Source organism: Teleopsis dalmanni, chromosome 1, assembly GCF_002237135.1.
Source record: "Teleopsis dalmanni isolate 2A chromosome 1, ASM223713v2, whole genome shotgun sequence".
Lineage (NCBI taxonomy): Eukaryota > Metazoa > Arthropoda > Insecta > Diptera > Diopsidae > Teleopsis > Teleopsis dalmanni.
Window position 1 is genome coordinate 143,053,412 of NC_051846.1, and position 20,499 is coordinate 143,073,910.

General features: G+C 29.1%; 1 protein-coding gene across 2 annotated transcripts in view; it reads left to right on the forward strand.

The window, feature by feature from the left end:
* The first annotated feature begins 8,286 nt into the window (after positions 1–8,286).
* The window catches only part of LOC119669150 (proton channel OtopLc), a 28,122-nt gene continuing 15,909 nt past the window's right edge, over positions 8,287–20,499 (forward strand). For both annotated transcript variants that reach the window (XM_038078950.1, XM_038078951.1), the window contains exon 1: positions 8,287–8,489. In XM_038078950.1, coding sequence (XP_037934878.1) covers positions 8,437–8,489 — 53 coding nt within the window. In that variant the 5' untranslated portion in view covers positions 8,287–8,436. The remainder of the gene's footprint in view (positions 8,490–20,499) is intronic.

The window sequence follows — 20,499 nt, forward strand, 5'->3', positions numbered from 1 at the left end:
TTTTTAACATAAATTTGTTCTTTTAATTGAATATTATTTTATCTTCGAGTTTTCTATACGAACTAGGTTTTTTTCTGGCCTTAAAACTGTGATTAAAGCATCATAAGTTTATTTAAAGGTTTATAATTTTACAAAATAGATCGTTTAACAATTGCTGAACGCTATAATTCTAAAAACTTATTACAAAAATGGTGGTACTATAATAATCACATTTTGCATCGAAATATACTAAGCTGGAGCTTACTTTTCTCTCGAAGGATTTATCAACAAACAAAAATGGTAGTGAAAATCCACAAGTCACTGTATGTATGTATTACTGTAAACTGATATGGGAGCAGGTATCTTCTCGAAAGATATGCAGATAAGGCAGTCCTACCAACTTCCTGATACATGCATCCAGTTTCTTTCGGGCCGAGAGATATGTTATCGAAAAAGCGACCAATCTTATATAACTAAGTATTTGAAACTAAGTATTGAATCCAAAACGGTTAAACCCTAGATTATATTCAGATGTCGCGTCTTATTGATGAGCATCACACATCATAAGGTTTCTCGTTGCCAGAAGAGGTTCTGAACTGCATATAAGGGAGGTCGACCCCTCAATACAAACACCGATATGCGAACTGTTTAGGATCATAGAGGAATTCACCAATACGGTGACTAACTATTTATGAGCTAACCGGGAAGACTGTGAGGTCGCTAGAACCATATAGCCTATATTGAACAATAACAAAACGAAACCTGCAGTTCGTGTACTTACTGGAGTACTAACGGGGCGCTACGCCATTGCACCTATGCTCCTACGGTGACGAGTTCCAGCAAGTGGATTATGCAGGAGTTGTCAAGATGAAGAGGAGGTAGAATTTATCAACCACTTTCTATGTCTCTGTCCAGGACTTCAAACAAGGCTACTTTAATGTCTTGGGGATCCTTATTTTACTGGCTTGGAAGAGATAACGAAAGCAAACTTATCGGATCTCCTCAATTTCACCTGGAAAATTAAATGGTTTAACAAGGGTAACAAAGGTTAGCAACTCGCCTTACCTAGCAAAATTTTTGAGGAAATCACAATAGGCAATATATGCCTCCGAGTGGAAGTGTTGATAACTTAAGCTATCACTGTAATCAACTGTTCTCTAAAAACCAGAGAGAATGAGTATAGAAATTGAGTGGTAAGGGATGGGATAGAAAAATAAAACAACAATGGACCTTTAAAAAATTCGTTCAGTTGAACATATAGTTTAATAAAAAACATAGAAATTTAAATTATGAATACATTCAATTGCTAAGTGAATATGGATGCTTTTAGTAATACATATTCTAATTGAAGTTTGAAGAAAATTCTCATTGCACGAAAGAAGTGGAAAACGTGGAACTCATCTTATGCCCTCGCTTTGAGGTGTAAAGTGCGGAGATGCCAGTTTTTTTAAGAGCCATGGAAATTGAATACACGGTATGGGTAATTTCCTGGAAGAGTGACACAGCCAATAGATTTGCTGTTAGATTAGACAATAGAAACAAATGATAAAGCATATTGTCAACAAATTGATAGAATAATGGATGGGGGAGGGTAAAAGATTTCCGAATTTTATTTCGATGTTTTACTCCTCAATACAGAAAAAATAAAAAATTTAGGTACCGCAATGACACTTTGTTTGGTGACATAATAGACTTCTAGACTCCCAAGGCGTTAATTCTGATCGGTTTACTAACAAAATTCTTAACGTAAGATTGAAGACATAGATATGGAAGATAAGTGGTTTCAACAGTACGTATTATTTTGACTGTGTTGCGCAGAACATAATTTCCCGGTTGTGTATTTAATGTTTTGATGATGTGAATGCGATACTAAAATCATGCAATTTACTATTTTTAAATATTTTATCACTGTCATTCCTTAAACTTTCAATGGTGTCAAATATCTTCATGAACATTCGTGTAGTTATGGTCAAACTATTTCTGTCTACGTTCCGACAAGTCATTCAAATCTATTTCAAAAGTATTCATCCCTGGAGAACATGAGTACATATGCGTTACAGCTTATGTCAAGGTCTTAACAATATATTGAAATTTAAATTTAATCAAAATTTTATTGTTTATCAAGATTTATTATTTTTTATTATTTTATTTACTTTTATTATCGGAGCCACAAAATGGATAACCCTCTATGTCAGTGTTTCCCAACGTGTAGCATACGACCCACATGACGGTGATTTGATTATTAAGAAATATAATTGGAAAAAATACATCAATTGACATTAACTTTGGAATATAGACTTGACTTGTAAGTAGCGTTGACTACAAAGTCTATGAAATAATGTAGTAGTGCTCAACAATAATATTGTTCATGGAAAAGCTGAAGTATGATGTTTTTCTTTCTCCCGTTTCGAAAGAAATTTTTTATCGGCTAATCTTTCCAAACGTTTCTTGTGTATATTACATAGAAGAAAATTGAAAGTTATGAAGGTCTTGAGGTGTGTCCCAAAAATGGTCACTGCTCTATGCTGTGACATATCCAACATAGATAGACTTGAATCATAATTACTTATCATTGTTAAAAATTTTTTAAATCGGAATTAAGTTAAATACCCAGTTAATTATGATCAATAGTAAATATTTGTGTTCCAAAAATGTATAATAAAATGTGTTTTTTGTTCGAGAATAATTTTTACATCGGTTTTCAAACTAATTTTTGACTTGGAGATACCAGAGCTAGTATTATTGCTTAGTCAATGATTGTGTACTTTGTGTATATGTTTGATATATATTATTTACTTATATATATTTATATATTTTTACGCATTTATTTACATTTTGTTTAATTTTTAAAATAAAAATGATATCAAATATTTTATCAAAATCGATTAACAACTTGGAGTCATTGTAGGCATACATTTTTTCTATATAAAATAAATGTAAGCTTTAGATAACTTACGATATCGAAAACCGACTGTAGTAACTGATCACGTAAGTAATTTAGATAATTATATACTTAAAAACGGTGTAAATTAAAGTATTATACACATATATAATAGATAACATTTACACATGTGTTCATTAGTATATATGTATGTACATATAGAAAAATGATATTTACTACGTAATGACATTGCATATATAAATTAAATCGTTTAATTAATAATATTACTTTTTTTGCAATAAATATTAATATACAATATTATTTCATAACATTATAACGAATACGAGTATATGGTCGTATTTATTATAATGTTAACTAATTATAGAAAAAAATTATTAAATTCTTCAAAAACGTTTCATGCTAATATTATTAATTATTTTTATCTTATATTTCGAAATTCTTAGACATCAGATTTGAAAAACGATTAATAATTAATTGTAAGATTTCAATTAAGCCATTGACTATTATTTACAAGTCACCTTTCATTCATGCTGTCAATTTTTTTTCTCATTAAAAACTATTTAATTCGAAGCAATAACAAAGTCGGTAAACTACTGGTTCTGTCCACTTCAGAAACAACTATCATTCACCGAGCACATTCATTCATCACAGATTGATCTTACATTTCAACGAACCAACTCTTGTCTATATGTATAATGACTAGAACGATTTGCGCACTTTTTTTTCTTGAGCAATTATACGATCAATTAAGCTATAATGACAAAAAAAGTAAAGGTTGCTAAAAAATTGACAGTATGGACTTAGGTTGATAGTACTACAATTTAAATTCCATGTGTTGATAAAAATCGATGAAAATCAAACATAAATTTATTATTAACATTTTCTACATTTTAATGACTATGAATTTATTGTTTATATCTGGTTAGTGACATAATTTTAGAAAAAATATGACGTAACAGCAATAAGTGCATTAGTATAGCACTATATTAACATTAGTAATTATCTTATATTACTGAATTATTTCGTTAATTGATAATGCATTGTATGCAAGGGATTCCATTTGCCTACGTTTTTTAAATACAGTGGTCGTCCAGTATAACGAACGCTCTATATTACGAATTTTCGATATAACGAACACCCAAAATATTTACATTGATTGTTCTATATAACGAACGAAAAAAAAAATTCTGCTCCATATTACGAACAAAAAATTTTTTGTTTCTTATTCGTTTTTGTTTTATACAAATTATGCTTTTGAATATAATTTTACTATAAAACTAGCATTATTCAGCTTAGAATATGCATGTAATTGTCCGTTTTTTTTTTTCTGAGAAAAAAGCCTATATATGGCAAAATGCATATATGCAGGCGCCACTGATCTGTTGTTCACAAATTCCATTTATCATATACGAAATACTATCCAATACTATCTAACTATTTATTGTTAGTGTGACATTAGTACATACGAAGTTAATAAATGGAATAATGCTGATAATACCATCGATGTCTCGGACGAGGATGATGGATCTGATGACGAAAATATAGAAGAAAATAATTTAGAAATTATTAAACATAAAGATGCCATAAATCATTTCGAAAAATGCATAAAGTGGGCGATTAACAATAATGAAACTTCAAAATTAGCTGTACTAAGAGAACTACAAGAAAAAGCTGTTCAGAAAAGTCTTGAGTGTAGTAAAAAACAAACAAAAATTAATGATTTTTTTTACTCTACACTATGATTGAATGCGTCCTTTCTTATAAATAATTTTTGTAACAACCGAATAAAAAATACTTTTAAATAAATATATACTCGTACGTGTTTATAAGTTAATTTATGAACTCAAATATATGAAGTCTCCTAAAAATAACCATATTGGTAGGTAAATGTACAACATTCGATATTACGAATTTTTCGATATAACGAACAAGGGGTGCAACATAAAATTCGTTATATTGGACGTCCACTGTATTATTAAAAGGTAATTATATGGGCTTATAGCCGTTATTGTCGTAATTATGTTATTGATGAGTATTTCGAAACGACCATGATATAAATTATTCCAATAAAGTACACTTAGTGTTTTAACTCCGAAAGGTAGTCTCCGATGTTCTGTGTAGTTCCAGTTATGAAGTTAGTGTTATCCAATACTTTTATTTCGTTCTCTGATTGGTTTCTATACCAATATACCACTGGGTTTGTTAATCTTTCTGTAGTACTACTTTATGTAATAATTCTGGCTTCTTATTATGAAGCTTTGTAAGTTCACATATCATCACTTTTTTTTATAAAGTTTGTGAGTGTTCAATAAATTCTAAAATGAGTTGTTATATTCATATATTTTAATTATCTTTAAATGTTGTTATTTCAGAAACTCCACTGGATGACCTTTATTACGCGTCTGATCGCAGTGGTTTGATACGTCTGTAATTATGATACAGTAGTATATTTACCAATCGCAATTCATCCATACAAAATGTTGGGTCTTATGTATTGTTTATAGGCCAGCATTTTGTGTTGAATGCTTAGCCTCTTTTGTAAGAATAAGTGAAGTGAGGTAAGAGTTGCGTGCCATAACATACGAGCTTTTTTTCTTATGTGCCCGTTCCTTTTGAGCTTGAGTTTGATACGTCTGTAACTACCATATGCTACAGTAGTATATTTACCAATCGCAACGCATCCATACAAAATGTTGGGTCTTATATATTATGTACAGGCTAGCATTTTGTGTTGAATGCTTAGTTTCTTTTGTAAGAATAAGTGGAGTGAGGTAAGAGTTGTGTGCCATAAGAGCTTTTTTTTTTTATATGCTCATTCCTTTTGAGCTTTTTATAAGACATTAGATTTAGATATTTTTATTTTGTTTTCCCGTTCTATGAGCTGGTCCTACATAATCAGATTTATTGAACTTTGTTTCTTTTTTTCTGGTGATAAAGAATCTGGTCTACTTCTTTTCCACTTGCCGAAATATCTTGTTATTTCATTGATGTGTTCGTGTAGATTTGCTTAAATGAATGTGCAAAATACACTCTACTCTATTTTGTCAGAGTGCATTATGCAGGTGTCATCTACCTACAATGATAGTGTGTTTCTGAATTTAGTAGGGACGTCCGGTATGTACAAATTAAAGTATGGCGAGAAGTAGACTTATAAATGACGAATAAAAGGGAACGGTATCTTTAGATTTCAGGGATTATGTTCCGCCCATAAACGATGTAGGGGACAATAATGTTTTTATGCGAAGAGAGTAAAAACTACGATATGTAAAACCCGTACTTTTTAATATGTCTGTCATGTTATTTAGAAGAATAGAATGAATAACTGTTATTAGCATTAAAAAATTTATTTATAAGTCTGCTTATAAATAATTTAGAAATACAATTTTATACAATATTTTGATTGCTTTTATTATTTTCTTCTTTTTATTAGATGCAAAAATTGATTTAATTTAAGAAAATAAATTCTTGAAAAAGATAAATAAATAACGTGATAGATAAGCTGATAAGAGTATAAAAAATACGCATGCTGTCTAAAGACAAGTCAAAGGTTACAGTATATTTTTCAGACTCAAATTAAATATCTTATTATAATTTTGAACAATTAATAATATTAAATGAGAATTCGGTTATTAAATTTTATAAAATATATATGAAAGTTCTTATATTAGAAACCTAAGACTAAAATTCGTTATCCGCTTTAAAAGTAGGTTGGCTTATAGTTACTACTACTTACTTATAAGACGTTTACCCCACGTGTTTACTTACATTCTTAAGAATAATGGTATTAAAACGATTGTTAAGGTAATTTATTACGTTTGACTGAGCACTTATCACTTTATTCAGTAATCTAGATTATACTAGCTATTTAAAATCTTGTAGAACATACGTTAATGTTTTTTGATATATAACGAACGACTGCAAATTGGTTTTTTGTATATTATAATAAATAAAAAATTTTCTTTACAGAAACATATGATGTCTGACAAAAAAATTCGATCTGACACAATTAATCAGGTTTAACATCAGGTCAAAAACGTCTAACACAGATCAACTAGGTCTGATATGAACTAAATTGTTTTATTAGTATTTTATTAATTATTATTATTATATTACTTGTTTGACGAGATTATTATATTATTACAATGAACACAATTGACCTTATGGTTGAGGTGTTGTCAAGGTATTGTTCATAGTAGCGGTAATTTTTTTTTGCAGAGTTGAAAAAAACAGCATTAAATCTGGTTGAAACAAATTGGCATCACTTTTCAAATATATTAAATGCTTTTTTTTATGAAATATAATAATTGTAAATACTAAAAATTAATTAATTTAAATAAAAGAAAACAAAATGAATATTAGAAGGGCAATGGTAAATATTTTTATTATTTAATAAATAAAATGCTCATACAATTTTGACGGGTATTTGAAATTTTGCAACATATTTCCAGTATATATTTACATTAGACTGGAACTTAAGACGTTAAATTTTTTGTGAGTAAAATCTAACTCTGAAGATTTTAAGAGCATTGTTGTTGTTTCACATCTTTTATTTCGTAAGTTGTGAGTATTTTTCTGCTGCTCTGAAAGAAAAAATTACTGCTAGTGTTATCAATGTAAGGAGTTTCAAATTCTAAGGATCGTTATCTTTAGAAGTAAGTAATTTTGACATAAAGTGTATTGGAAAAAGTTTTGTTTTCATTAAATTCCTTACTAAATTGAATATCTACATATAATGTCATAATTTTCTCCAATGCCTGTAGACAAAAAGTTAACTCCTTAAAAGACTTGTACTTGTAAGAATGGCTAGAACTAAGAACAATTGAATTAATAAAACTTACGAAATGACTTGCCAGAGTTGGTTGAGAAGGTCTCATATCAGATCACATTACTCCAAATACTTTTATTGTCATAATAATTGTAATAATAAATATCACATTGATTGTGAGTACAACAATCACTTTCTATATCTTTGTTCCAAACGATAGACGAAGCAGAGTTAATGTAGGTAAGTAGACTTGAAAAATGAAATTATCCACTTTACGGTTCCAAAATTATATAAAATCTACTTTTTTTGTTAATTCGGTATGACCGGGAAATCAGATTTGCGTCAAATAATGAAATATTTATTAATTAAATAAATTTAATTATTTTATTTCGCAATCATAATATGTGTCACAATTTAATATCTACTTTAAAACATAATAAATATAAATCAGTTGACACAAGTACAAATAAACGAATGTAAACAAACTTATAAGTATGCAAAGACATACACGATAACATCATCGATAGCATTTAATTCAAGTAATTTCGTTCAATTTAGTCACTAAATAATTTTCTATAAAAATTTTCTGAATCAGTTAATAATTTATCATAAAACGGCCAACTCGAAATGTACGAAACGTTTTAAAAATTCAAAAAAAAACAAAAAAAAGGAAAAATAATAATAATTTCAAAATAAATAAATTGCGATAATATTTTCAAGTGATTTTTGTAAGCCGTTTCGGAAGATGAAAAATGTGCAATTAGATTAAAATCGAGATTTACATGAACGAATGTTGAAGAGTAAAAAAATAAAATACAACAAAATGCCAACAGTAACCTTCAGGTATGTGAAAAGTTGACTTAAAGTGTCGCCTCCAATATCGATAGATCGAAAACCACATAAGACTTATTCGGGCGATAAGCGAATTCTACTGAATTCTACTGGCCGGCGTAAACGCGTGTCGCCGATTTGAAGAAAATCAAATAAAAAGCCAGAAATTAGCACATTTGTGACATTTTTCAAATGCGACTTGTCGCGAAATAACAACTTCACATTTGTCAGATACGAGATCAGACGCAGCGAAGCCAGCTGCGTCACTTCAATCTTGGCTACTTCAATCTCGATCTCGTGAAATATTGCATATTTTATACAACTGCACAATTAGTGTTGAATTAACTCGAAGTGTGGATTTAATTTTATTTTTGTAATAATTCAATATTATTTACTTAAATACTTAATTGCTAATATATGTGCATAAAGCAGTGGCTTTATAAATAGAACTTTCTATATTAGATCTCAAATAATTATTATAATCTATCTGTTAGTCCGCTTAAATGATAACGATAAATAAGAAATTTATTTGTTTTTATTTGTTTAGAGAATCATAAAATTAAATAAAACAATATTTTTACATTTCAAAAGTAGATGAAATTGATTTTTAAATAATTTTTAGTTAATTTTTGTTTAAAATGTTTTATGTGCAATCACAACAAATAATTTGAAGGGATACTTAATAACTCATTTCATCACAGTTAACGTCAACTAATCCAGTACAGATTTTCGTTTTTGCGTAGCAGACTCTTTCTATCCTGGAACTCTATCGGGAATATTTCAGGATAGGGTCCCTATGTTGATTTTTGTGTTTCTTCGTTAGGCTGCGTCCAGGTCACGCTTTGTTTTTTTTTTTTAATTGACCATTTTCTAGATCATATTTTTTCCGTTCGTTACGATCATAGTAACGAATCGGTCTATGTCGGTTCAGTTTTCTTCAGATAGCATCACTTTCGTTGTGATATTTTTGATGTTTATTTCACCGCCTATTATATCAAGTGATGTTCCAACAATTATTATAGCTACAACACACTTTACAGTAATAAAATTTTATTATTTATTAAGGTCGTGTGCGAGTTAGGCTAAGTTGATGCTAAACCAAATGGGAGATTTTTTGGGATTTTTTGCACTGCACACATTTTGCAATTTATCAACACGTATCGACACATCAATACATTATCGACACAACTTAGAATTTCCCTCATTTAGAACGCAACTTAGCCTAACTCGCACACGACCTAAGTAATTGAATTTTTGGCTGACCATACAGCTGTTTCGAGTATTGGCAAATATCTATCTTCAGTGATCTTCGAAAAGTTTCCGGAAATTTTAAATAAAACGCAAAATTCTTTATCTTCATCAATATTTATTTTATCTCCTTCAAAATATGCTCCATTAGAAGCGATACACAAATGCCAACGTTTCTTCCAATCATCAAAACATTTTTTATAGGCGCTTTCCGGTATGGCTTTGAGTTTCCTCTGCGAATTCTGTTTTACGTCTTCTATGGATTCAAAACGCGTTCCTCTGAGTGGTAATTTGAGTTTGGGAAACAGGAAAAAGTCACACGGTGCAAGATCAGGTGAATACGGGGGCTGTTCGATGGTATTTATTGAATGTTTGGCCTTAAAATCGTTGATAATGTTGGCTCGGTGCGAGGGAGCATTATCGTCATGAAAAATCCATGAATTATCCTTCCACAATTGAGGCCGTTTACGGCGGATATTTTCACGCAAACGTCTTAAAACAGTCAAATAATAGGCTTTATTGACTGTTTGTCCTTCAGGGACGAATTCATGATGCACCACACCACGAATATCGAAGAAAACAATCAGCATTGCCTTGATTTTCGAGCGACTTTGGCGTGGTTTTTTCGGTTTCGGCTCGTCTTTTCCTCTCCATTCCGATGATTGTTGGCTTGTTTGCATGTCGTACTCGTAGACCCATGTCTCGTCACCCGTTATGATGCGTTCCATGAAAGTTGGATCGGAATTGGCACGATCAAGCATGTCTAACGAGACCTGTCCACGATGGTGTTTTTGGAACAAATTGAGGTGAATCGGAAAAAGCCGAGCGTTGACACGTCGCATACACAAATTGTCCACCAAAATCAAACGAGCCATCTCACGACCGATGCCTAGCTCTCGTGCTATCTCTCTAACACTCACATGAGGATTTTGGAACACGATTTCCTTTGCCTTTTCAATGTTTTCGTCGGTGGTAGAGGTCGAAGGTCGTCCAGAACGCGGCATGTCTTCGACGGTCGTACGACAGTCCTGAAAGGCTTTGTACCACTCATAAACTTGAGTTTTCGATAAAACTGATTCCCCATAAGCCTTTTGTAGCATTCGCAACGATTCTGCACACGAAATTTCGTTCGAAACACAAAATTTGATGCAAACTCTTTGATCAATATTTTTTTCCATTGTTTTTTTCGCAACGCACTACTGAGGTGAACTGGTTTCAACAGCTGCCGTAAACGAACTGTCTGACAGATCGCGCTCATTTTTGGCATAGTAATTAAGGACAGTGCTGCCAAACTACATAAACTTAAAATATCGAAAAATATACAGCGCGCGAATTTTAAATGAGAATTTCCGAAAACTTTTCGGTCACAATGTATGTCTTATATTTAATTATTTCTTGAGGCTGCAAATACCAAGGTTTGAAATCGTACCTTACCAAATTTGAAGCTGAAAATTTGAATACTGACTCTAATTTGGAGCTTAGAATCAGTATTCATTAGTCAACTGACCCAAAGCCGTACTTGACTTGTATGACCGAATTTGCTGTTATATTAGAAAAAAATCATATAATAAAAAAATTACAAATAAAATGCTATTAACAATTTCAGTATTTAATAAATATTGAAATCGAGTCCCAATTTGATTTCTGTTAAGTATATCTATCAAGTGTAATATTCTTTTATAATCTTCCACTATCTATTTTATCTTTATCAATATTTTTTACAAAATCATTTTTATATTTTTTAATAATAGTTAAATGATAAACTTTTTAAATATTTTTTATTTGTTTTAAAAGATTTTATTTTAACCGATATTTTGACTATAATCTATAGTCATCATTAGGGTACTATAAAATTTTAATACAATGTAATAATATTTTAGTACATATCACAAAGAAACAATTATAGAATACATTATCATTTAAACTTGAAATACATATATACAGAAAATAATTTTACAATACTATGGCAATAAATATATATACATAGAGAAATGATATATTAATCCTCTTCCGGATTTGTTGAAGGTGTTTTTGTACGCCTCTGTATGTCAGTTATATAATAGACTCTCATCTCACTAGGAGTTTGTAGGATGTATAGTATTTCCAAGAAAAAGCGTTTTTGTTGATTATTTTCTTGGTGTAACACCTAACATTATCAAGACCCGGCTCATGCTTTGATGTAACACAGTGTGATGCCAGTGCCGTTTTTGACGCAATAATATTTTTATATTTTACACTGTGTTTATGTCCGGCTATACGCGTCTTTAACTTGTTTTTTGTTGTACTAACATATACTAGGTTGCATATGTTGGATCCTCACCGACGCATTTGATTTGATAAACCACATTTTGTTTATCGAGAGTATCTATTTTCAATTTGGTGTTAGAGAACAATGTCTTCAGCGTGTTTTGCGTCCTATATGTAATTTTAAATTGCTATTTGTCATATATTGTGAATGCTTTGATTGAAAAGTTGAGGGACATATACTATACTTTTATAAATTTGGGTTTTCTGGTTAAGTTTTTGATTTGTTTTTCCTGCCATAATTTTATGAATTACTGGGTTAGGGAAATCATTTCTGTTTAAAAATGTATAGTGTTGTTTCTTATCTCCTCGTGGAAGATTTTGTCTCTTAACTTTAATGCTCTTAGAGCTATATATTTGGCAGTGTTCATTATTGCATAGTTATTAATCAATTAGCCCGTAAAACAACAAAATTATTATCAAAATCATTTTTATAACATTATAATATATATTTTAAAAATAATTAATTTGAAATGATGCTTGCACCCTACTGAAAAATATTAAAATGAGCATTTTTTTATTGTATTTATTTATTATAATAAGCTAAAAAATATTTTAGAAAGGAGCACAATCTCACGTGGTTTTCATCTGAAATATACTTTTCATTACTTTAACTCGTTAAAATGATCTATACATGTTTACTTCAAGAATTAATTTCTTATATTCTAGTAGTTAGTGTGAAATTTTTTATCTAAAACTTCATAAAACGTATTTATATGAAATCATTTGAAATATTTTTGAATATATGAAATTTGTTCATATTATCGTATTGCTGATATTCAACCACCGATCCTAAAGATTTCGTCTTTTTTTTTTACATTAGCATAATAATTAAACATTGTTTCTGATGGCAGTTAAGCTCATAACTATTTTATAGCGCAACATACATATATCGTACGTATATTCACGCACCGATTTGAAGATTTCAAAGTTCAGTAATTTTATAAACTATAGTTTGACATATATAAATACATAATAATACAATTTTTGATTAAATAAGTCTAATTAATTAACAAATTTCTCAACGTAATAAAAAGTGTATTCTAGTCCGCAGCTTCATAAAGTACAGTGATAAAATAATTTTAATTTAAATTACAAGTAACTATCATCAATATATTAAACTTAATTTAACACAACTCAAGGTATTAAGAAATTCTTTTATAGATTTACAATATAAATAGTGCCGCAATATAGCATATGAGATGACATTATGTAATTATGCAACAAATAATGCCTCTACAATCAGAATGGTATTAAAATTCAACAATCAAAGATAAAAATATAACTAATTAATTCAATTATTCTACAGCTAGTTTATGATTCCGTTCTAATATAAACACAGCAAGTGAATTTGTTAATAAAACTTTCACAGCAAAGTAAGAAAACTCCAGAAAAATGTGTGAACAAATTTTGGGTTATTTGGTTAAGGAGCGCTGACTCTGAGCTTCAAATTTGGCAGGACACGAGATCGATTCCTTGTACTTGCAAACTTAAAAAAACTATTTTTGTATATTTGAATACAAGAATTATATCCAAGACCACTGATGATGGGTATTTGACAATACTCGAAACAGCTGGATGGTCGGTCAAAAATTCACTTAATTAAAATAATATAAAATGAATTTTTGTTGTTCTAGTTCACTACTGTTTGAAAAACTTCTCTATATAATTAATGTTATTTTTAACACTTTATATTCATAATATTTATTCACAAAATTAACATTTTTGGAAATGTTTTCATTTGACTCAGTTTATATGTACATATTTATTAATATAAAATATAAAAAAAATCATCAATATAAAACGAAACATTGAGTAATATAATTAACAAGAAGAACAAGAAGTGTTATATTGAAAATATAATTTTTTAAAAATGAACGAAATGTCAATCTGAAATATATACACTGTAATAATGCTGACATAAAAAAAACTATAATTTAAGGTATAAATCAACAAAAGGAAATAATTATTCAATAATAAAACAATAAACAATTTTAGCATAAAATTAAAAAAAATTTTAAATCATAACATTAAAGCTAAGCGTATTTATGGGAGGTTAACATTGGATTCACACAAGAGTTTTTAATATAATTTTAGTTGTCAAAAATGTTAAAGTGACATCTGAAATCAAAAAGCAAAAATATCGATTCACGTTATGTATCATTGTAATTTGTTTGTCGGATTTATCGTATGGTGTATATCCACATTACTTTTATAAAATATTTTCTATGCACATATGATATATAGGTATATATATATGTATGATCAATACTTTACACATATGATATGTATGTACAAATGACAAATAAGAGTTTTGTTTTTTTTATATGAAAATTTCATTCATTTCTCCTAAACTATTCAAAATATCTTAAGTTTGTACTAAGTTAAGATCAATTTGATTTGTCCAAGTTAAGATCAATTTGATTTTGAAGAAATTAACATAAAAATCTTCTTGATTTAAATTTGTTTTGCTATCCAAACTAAGAATAATTTGAAGTATCATCTAAACTCTGGTGTGTTTAGCACTTCTTCTTCATAATATAAATCCAAGATATAACAAAAACTTTACAAATCTGATGTTATTTAGTTTTTATTTATTAACATAAATGTCTGAAACATCAGAAATATTGAAGAAAGTTTTCAACATTTCAAAATTTGTATGGGAAAAAAGATAGAAAAATAAGTATAAATTTTGAGCAGAGTGTTTTTAAATGTAGCCCTTGAAATAATAAATATAAATATAAATACTTTTTAAACCAGCTGCTTGTTCTTATTATTATCAGTTAAAACTGATAAAAAATTTCGAAACATAAATTTTTGTGTTGTATTATATTTCGAATCATAGCCATGTCAGCGTACTTAACAGTTGGTATCAGTGGCGGAGCTAGATCAACTCTGCACGACGGCGACATCAGAATTGCGAGGCCCCCTTTATAACCCAGTCTTATTGTTAATCAAATTAAAATAAATGAATTTTCCTACTTTTAGCTTCACTCAATTTTTTTTTAAATTATATCATAATTTGCGCCAGCTGCTATTTTTTCCAAGAGAGATAGTCTCTCTTGGATCATAATACTCACATCTAAAGCATCATTGATTAGGAACATGGGGTTTATATTAGACTTTCTTTCGTAGAATTACGCAAAATATCGCGTTTATACAACGATTCTTAACATTTGATGCTTTGAAATATTCTGACGAATAATCGTTCTTGTAGGAGCTATTTTCAGCTATGTGTAAAAAAGGAATCGAAATTGACCTTAAAATGAGTCAGTACTGTAAGATGTCCCGTAGATCTTTATTTCAGATTTAATGACACGATCCAAACAAAATATAGAGTCTCATAACTTATTTATTTAACTTATTTAGTCTCATAACCTATCTAAGATGCTACATAATCTTAATAGCACCTCTATTATGGATCTCAATGAGATTACAAATTTTTTTCTTATTAAAAGAAAGGGCTTCATCCGTTTTGTCTCACCTCTAACCATGTATTTGACGGAAAGATTTCAATATTTGTTGGGTTTGTAATAAAGGGTTGGCTAGATTCTTCACGTGTACTAAATATATCGCTAGGTAAATATGTTTGGGTAGCTTATCCGATTTGTAATTGCTTACAATATTCCTGTGATAGTGAAACAAGAAAAGAGAAAGGTAGAACTGAGAGTTCATTAAAGAAAACTTAATTACATATTAAAATATACACTGTAACATTTTTAGTTATCTTAGCGTCGTCAGTATGAATAATGGCTCCTCTAGCTATATGGGCTTTAACGATTTGTATTTAATGTAAAAATTAAGTTATTGATTTATTATTAAAGGTATAGTAGTGAAGTAGGTCAGGGAGCACAAAAAACTAATTGCTCTTAGCTTATGAACACTAATAGTTTAAATAAAACTAAATCAAATAAAATAATCATAATCAACAAAATATATTATTATTGATTATCTATATATTATATCTATTATTATGATAATTTAGGTAGGTTGGAACTGTTACTTCACTCTTTTCATTGTGAAATATTATTTCAAGCAGAGGTAAGAAATGGGTCGCTGTCGTATAGGGTTCTCCTGGCAACGCCCATGTTTATAACTACAATTCATAGTTGAAATCATCATCTTAAAGAAGTGGTTCTTGAGCGAATTTCTTTAAGAAAAAGAATATATATATTTAGGTTTTGTTGCTTTTAAGTAAAAAAAGCGAAACAATAGTTTCAATCTTAATTAACGAAAGTCTGCGAAAATATTTACTCTTCACATGATTTCTATATTTAAGGTATGAAAACTGCTATTTTTATTCCGTTGCAGCGCTTCCAATTAATTCATGCAAATGTATTCATGATCGATTCTGCAAACACTTAAATAAATTAACTAAATATGATGTGCGGGTTGTTAATTAAAACAACAAACTTAGCGTCAACGATCTGTGTATGTCTTGCACTGGAAGCAAGTAAACATTGGGGAATTGAGGTGCAAACTCAAATAGAGTTTCAGTTTACCAGTGCGGAGTAATAGTCGAAACGTGTGATAATTGGTTAAACAATCAAGCGGGAGAGAATAACACTACTCTTCGTAGTGTTCTGAGTTGGAGTGGAAATTGAAATTTTCATATTGTTTCTGTCCAACGAGATCAGTTTTTGGTTTAACGACTTCGTTACAACATGTCGCTCAATGATTTGAATTCCAGTTCGCTGGACGACGAGGCGCCTTTTAAGTTGCTTAAATCGAAGTTTCGCATACATTACCAAGATGAAGTGGAAAAGCAGCACAAGTGCGTTCAAAATATAATTTCTTAATAATTCTGAATTTAAATTACTTAAGAGACTTAATATCTGAGATACTATTCTAGATACTGATAATCGTAATTTGTGTATTTATGTGTTTTGTTATTGTTAAGTGCATAAATATTACGAAGTTACACTTGTACATAATTGAGTCGTGCATGTATTTTATTGAAAAAATATTCAAATTTTATTACAAATTCTACTTAAATGAAGTTTGTTTGACAAACCAGTTGAACAAGTGATTTTGAATTGGAATTAACCGATGAAAATAATCCACAAAAAGAAAAACACGAATCATGTAAATATTAGAAAATACAATATTTTAAATTTAGTTTAATTAAGTTTAATTAAGTGCCCAAAGACTAATAATTGCTAGTAAAATTTTGCACATGAGCTTTAATTACTGAATGCGAATTGTCTTTATTAACAATAAATCAATTAGATTTTGCACTTTTAATTATTAATCGCTTTTGCTTGCTTTGCTTTAATCAAATAAAAACTAAAGTATTATTTAGTAATGCTTAATATATTTCGATAATTCCTTATTCTTTCTACGCATATATATTAAGTAAAATATATTAATTTATAGAAAAGCACTTGGTGTATATTAGTTTCCGATAAAAACTTTTTTTTTGCTAGAAAAATTATTATTTCGTAAAAGTTTCATTAGACTCTTAGACTCAAAGCTATTCAAAGCTACCTCACAATGGAGAGCCAATGAATATGCACACGCCTTTGTTCTTATTATTTTCAATTTTACTCCTAACAACTCCTAACTTTGACTACATCTACATTTGAAATTTGACTACATTTGAAATTAAGAATAGGAAATTCTTAAATTCCACAGAAAATTTAATGTTGAGTTTTCATCTCAGATTCAGATTTATGGACATCAGATGGTCTCCCCTTAGGTGAGGGCTTAACTATTTTCACTGACGGATCCAAAACAATTAGTCTTCTGGTAGGTTTACTTATATGTTAAAGAAGATTAAGTCTCCCTTTTAATCAAACCTGTCGCAGTTGTGTGGAAGACGATGAGAGTGCCTTTTATCCACTATGTCTTTCCCCAGCTCATGCACGGTGGCGATTTAATTAATTTCTTGAGGATCCTGATCAATTACAAGATCTGACACTAAACAGCGTTTTGTGCTTTGCTAAAGGTGCTAGGTAGTTTTCAACTCTGAGTTATTCGTATATACGGTAACACAATGGGCCAATAGGCCTAAGTGGATCCTCTAAGGATCACCGGTATAACCTAACCTAATCTAAAAGTTTGATTTCAATAATGTATAAAAGAGATAAGCATGAGTATACAAGGCATTACATAACTTTTTATTGTCTTCTCGGAAGTCCCTTGAGTTCACAAATGTACAACTTTATATATATATGCTATTTAAAATATATAATATTCATAGAGCCATTTATGCAAACTGTAATATATTGAATGGACACTTCAGTTTTACGTTCTTTCTGGCCTTGACTTTGAATAAATGTTATGCAGACAGTCAAATCGCAGTTGTCAATTATATACTATTGGTAACACTTTTATACAATTTGGGATTTTAAAATGGATATTAGTTTTACTTAATTTCGACTGTAAATCTGTCAAGTCATGTTAAGTAAGATAAATAAATTTACAGGTGATAGCACATAGTGGTATTTTTGGTATCGGTTAGAAATTATTTTTGATTCTTAAAACAGAAATCATTAAATTAAAATTATATCTATAAGATTTGATTTCAACAAAATGTCACAGTGATATCTATAGTTCTGGTTTCACAACTTTTTATATATTAAATTATAACCATAAATAATACTCTTAAAATCTTCAGAGTTAGTTTTTACTCTTGCTGGAAATATATTGCAAAATTCCAGTCGTCCGTTAAAATCATATGAACATTTTATTTTCTAAGATTTGAGATTGAAAAACATATATAAATTATTTCATTCTAATATTCATTTTGCTTTCTTTTATTTAAATTAATTAATTTTTAGTGTTTACAATTTTTATATTTCATATCCTACACAACACAACAAAAAAATACATCAAAAATAAGCATTTAACATATTTGAAAAGTGATGCCAATTTGTTTCAATCAGACATAATGCTGTTTTTTACAACTCTGAAAGAAAAAATTACGGCTTATATTCTTTTAATTTCTGTTCTATTTCTTTGATTTGGCAAAGGATAGATTCGCGTCATATTTTGACCGTGCAACCGCCCAAGGTCTAATTATACAATTAATAAATGAAGTTACATATACTAGGAATAGTAGTACTTCATCCAATTTTTAGATTTCGCGAAAAGTCAATGACGGCTGTTATTTTTAATTTCTTTTTGTTTTTCGTATTTATAATGCATTACCAAACAAAAAATATTATTAGAAAAACACTTAAGTTTTCTTTATTCATAAATTAAAATTAAATTACAAATTGAAGAAAAAATGTTTCTTTTTTTATAAAGAGAAGAGTTTGAATGTAAAAAGAAAGAGGCAGTATATATACAGATAATTAATGATACAAATCATAGAATCGCTTGCAAATCTAAAACTCATACTCTCTAACTATGGTTAAAACTTATAACTTTGATTTTTTAAAAATAAAAAAGATGTTTAAAAAATTTGAATATTTAATTTCACAGTAATTAAAAATTGGGTGGATATTTCTTGATCTCTTGTTGATATAGAGCTTTACTTTAATATAATATAAATTAAATTTAAATAATTTAAAGATAGTAAAATTCTAAGGTCATATTTTCCATTAGTAATTTTGTGTAGGGTTACCCCTATTCTGTTCCTTATGGTAACTCTGATGCATTTCTTTCTCTCTCTCTCTCTCTCCCTCATCAATAAATTACAAACATCAAACATTATACTCCCATATCATTTACGTTAAATTCATTTCAAGGTTAGCAAAATGGGAGTACGTATATTGGACTGAAAACTTCTAAAAACTATCTAGAGAAATGTTTATTTTTTTAATATATTATATTATTATAAAAATTAATCATAAATAACTGAGCAAATAATTACATCAGCTCTAGTGCTACTACCATAACTAATTCTTTTTATGTTAATGATTGCAGGCTGCTATCACTTTGGCGCGCCTAACTAAATACTATTTTTCGATAAAAACATTACACTAATTGAATATGACTAGACCTAAATATGACCTACAAACGCATTTAGGTATGATGCAGATGTATTACTAATTTTCTGAAACTGATCACGGTACTCCATGTTATCAACTTTTAATAATATTCATAACGACGAAGTTTTGTAAATTTAAAATAAAATCTGATGAAAACTGTAAAGTACAGTTTCAGTAAAAAAATTGGGGACACATTTTTGACCCAATAGTGGACGAAAAATATATGATGTCAGGGCCCAATTACCTAAAAATGATATATGTATGAATCTATTATCTATTCTCTATAATCTATCTATCTATTTCTATATGAATAATATAATTTTTGACAAATTTATATTATTCAATTGAACTCATGACGTGGACTCGAAATAAGTCTAGTTAATTGACGTTACTTTAATTGTAATTATGAAACATTCGTTATTTAGAGATATATATTATCTTGATTGAAAAGTTTCGGGAACTAATTTAGTAAATTGAAAATAAAAGATTATTTTTTACAATCAATACAGTCTAGTCGGAAGTTCTGTCCATTA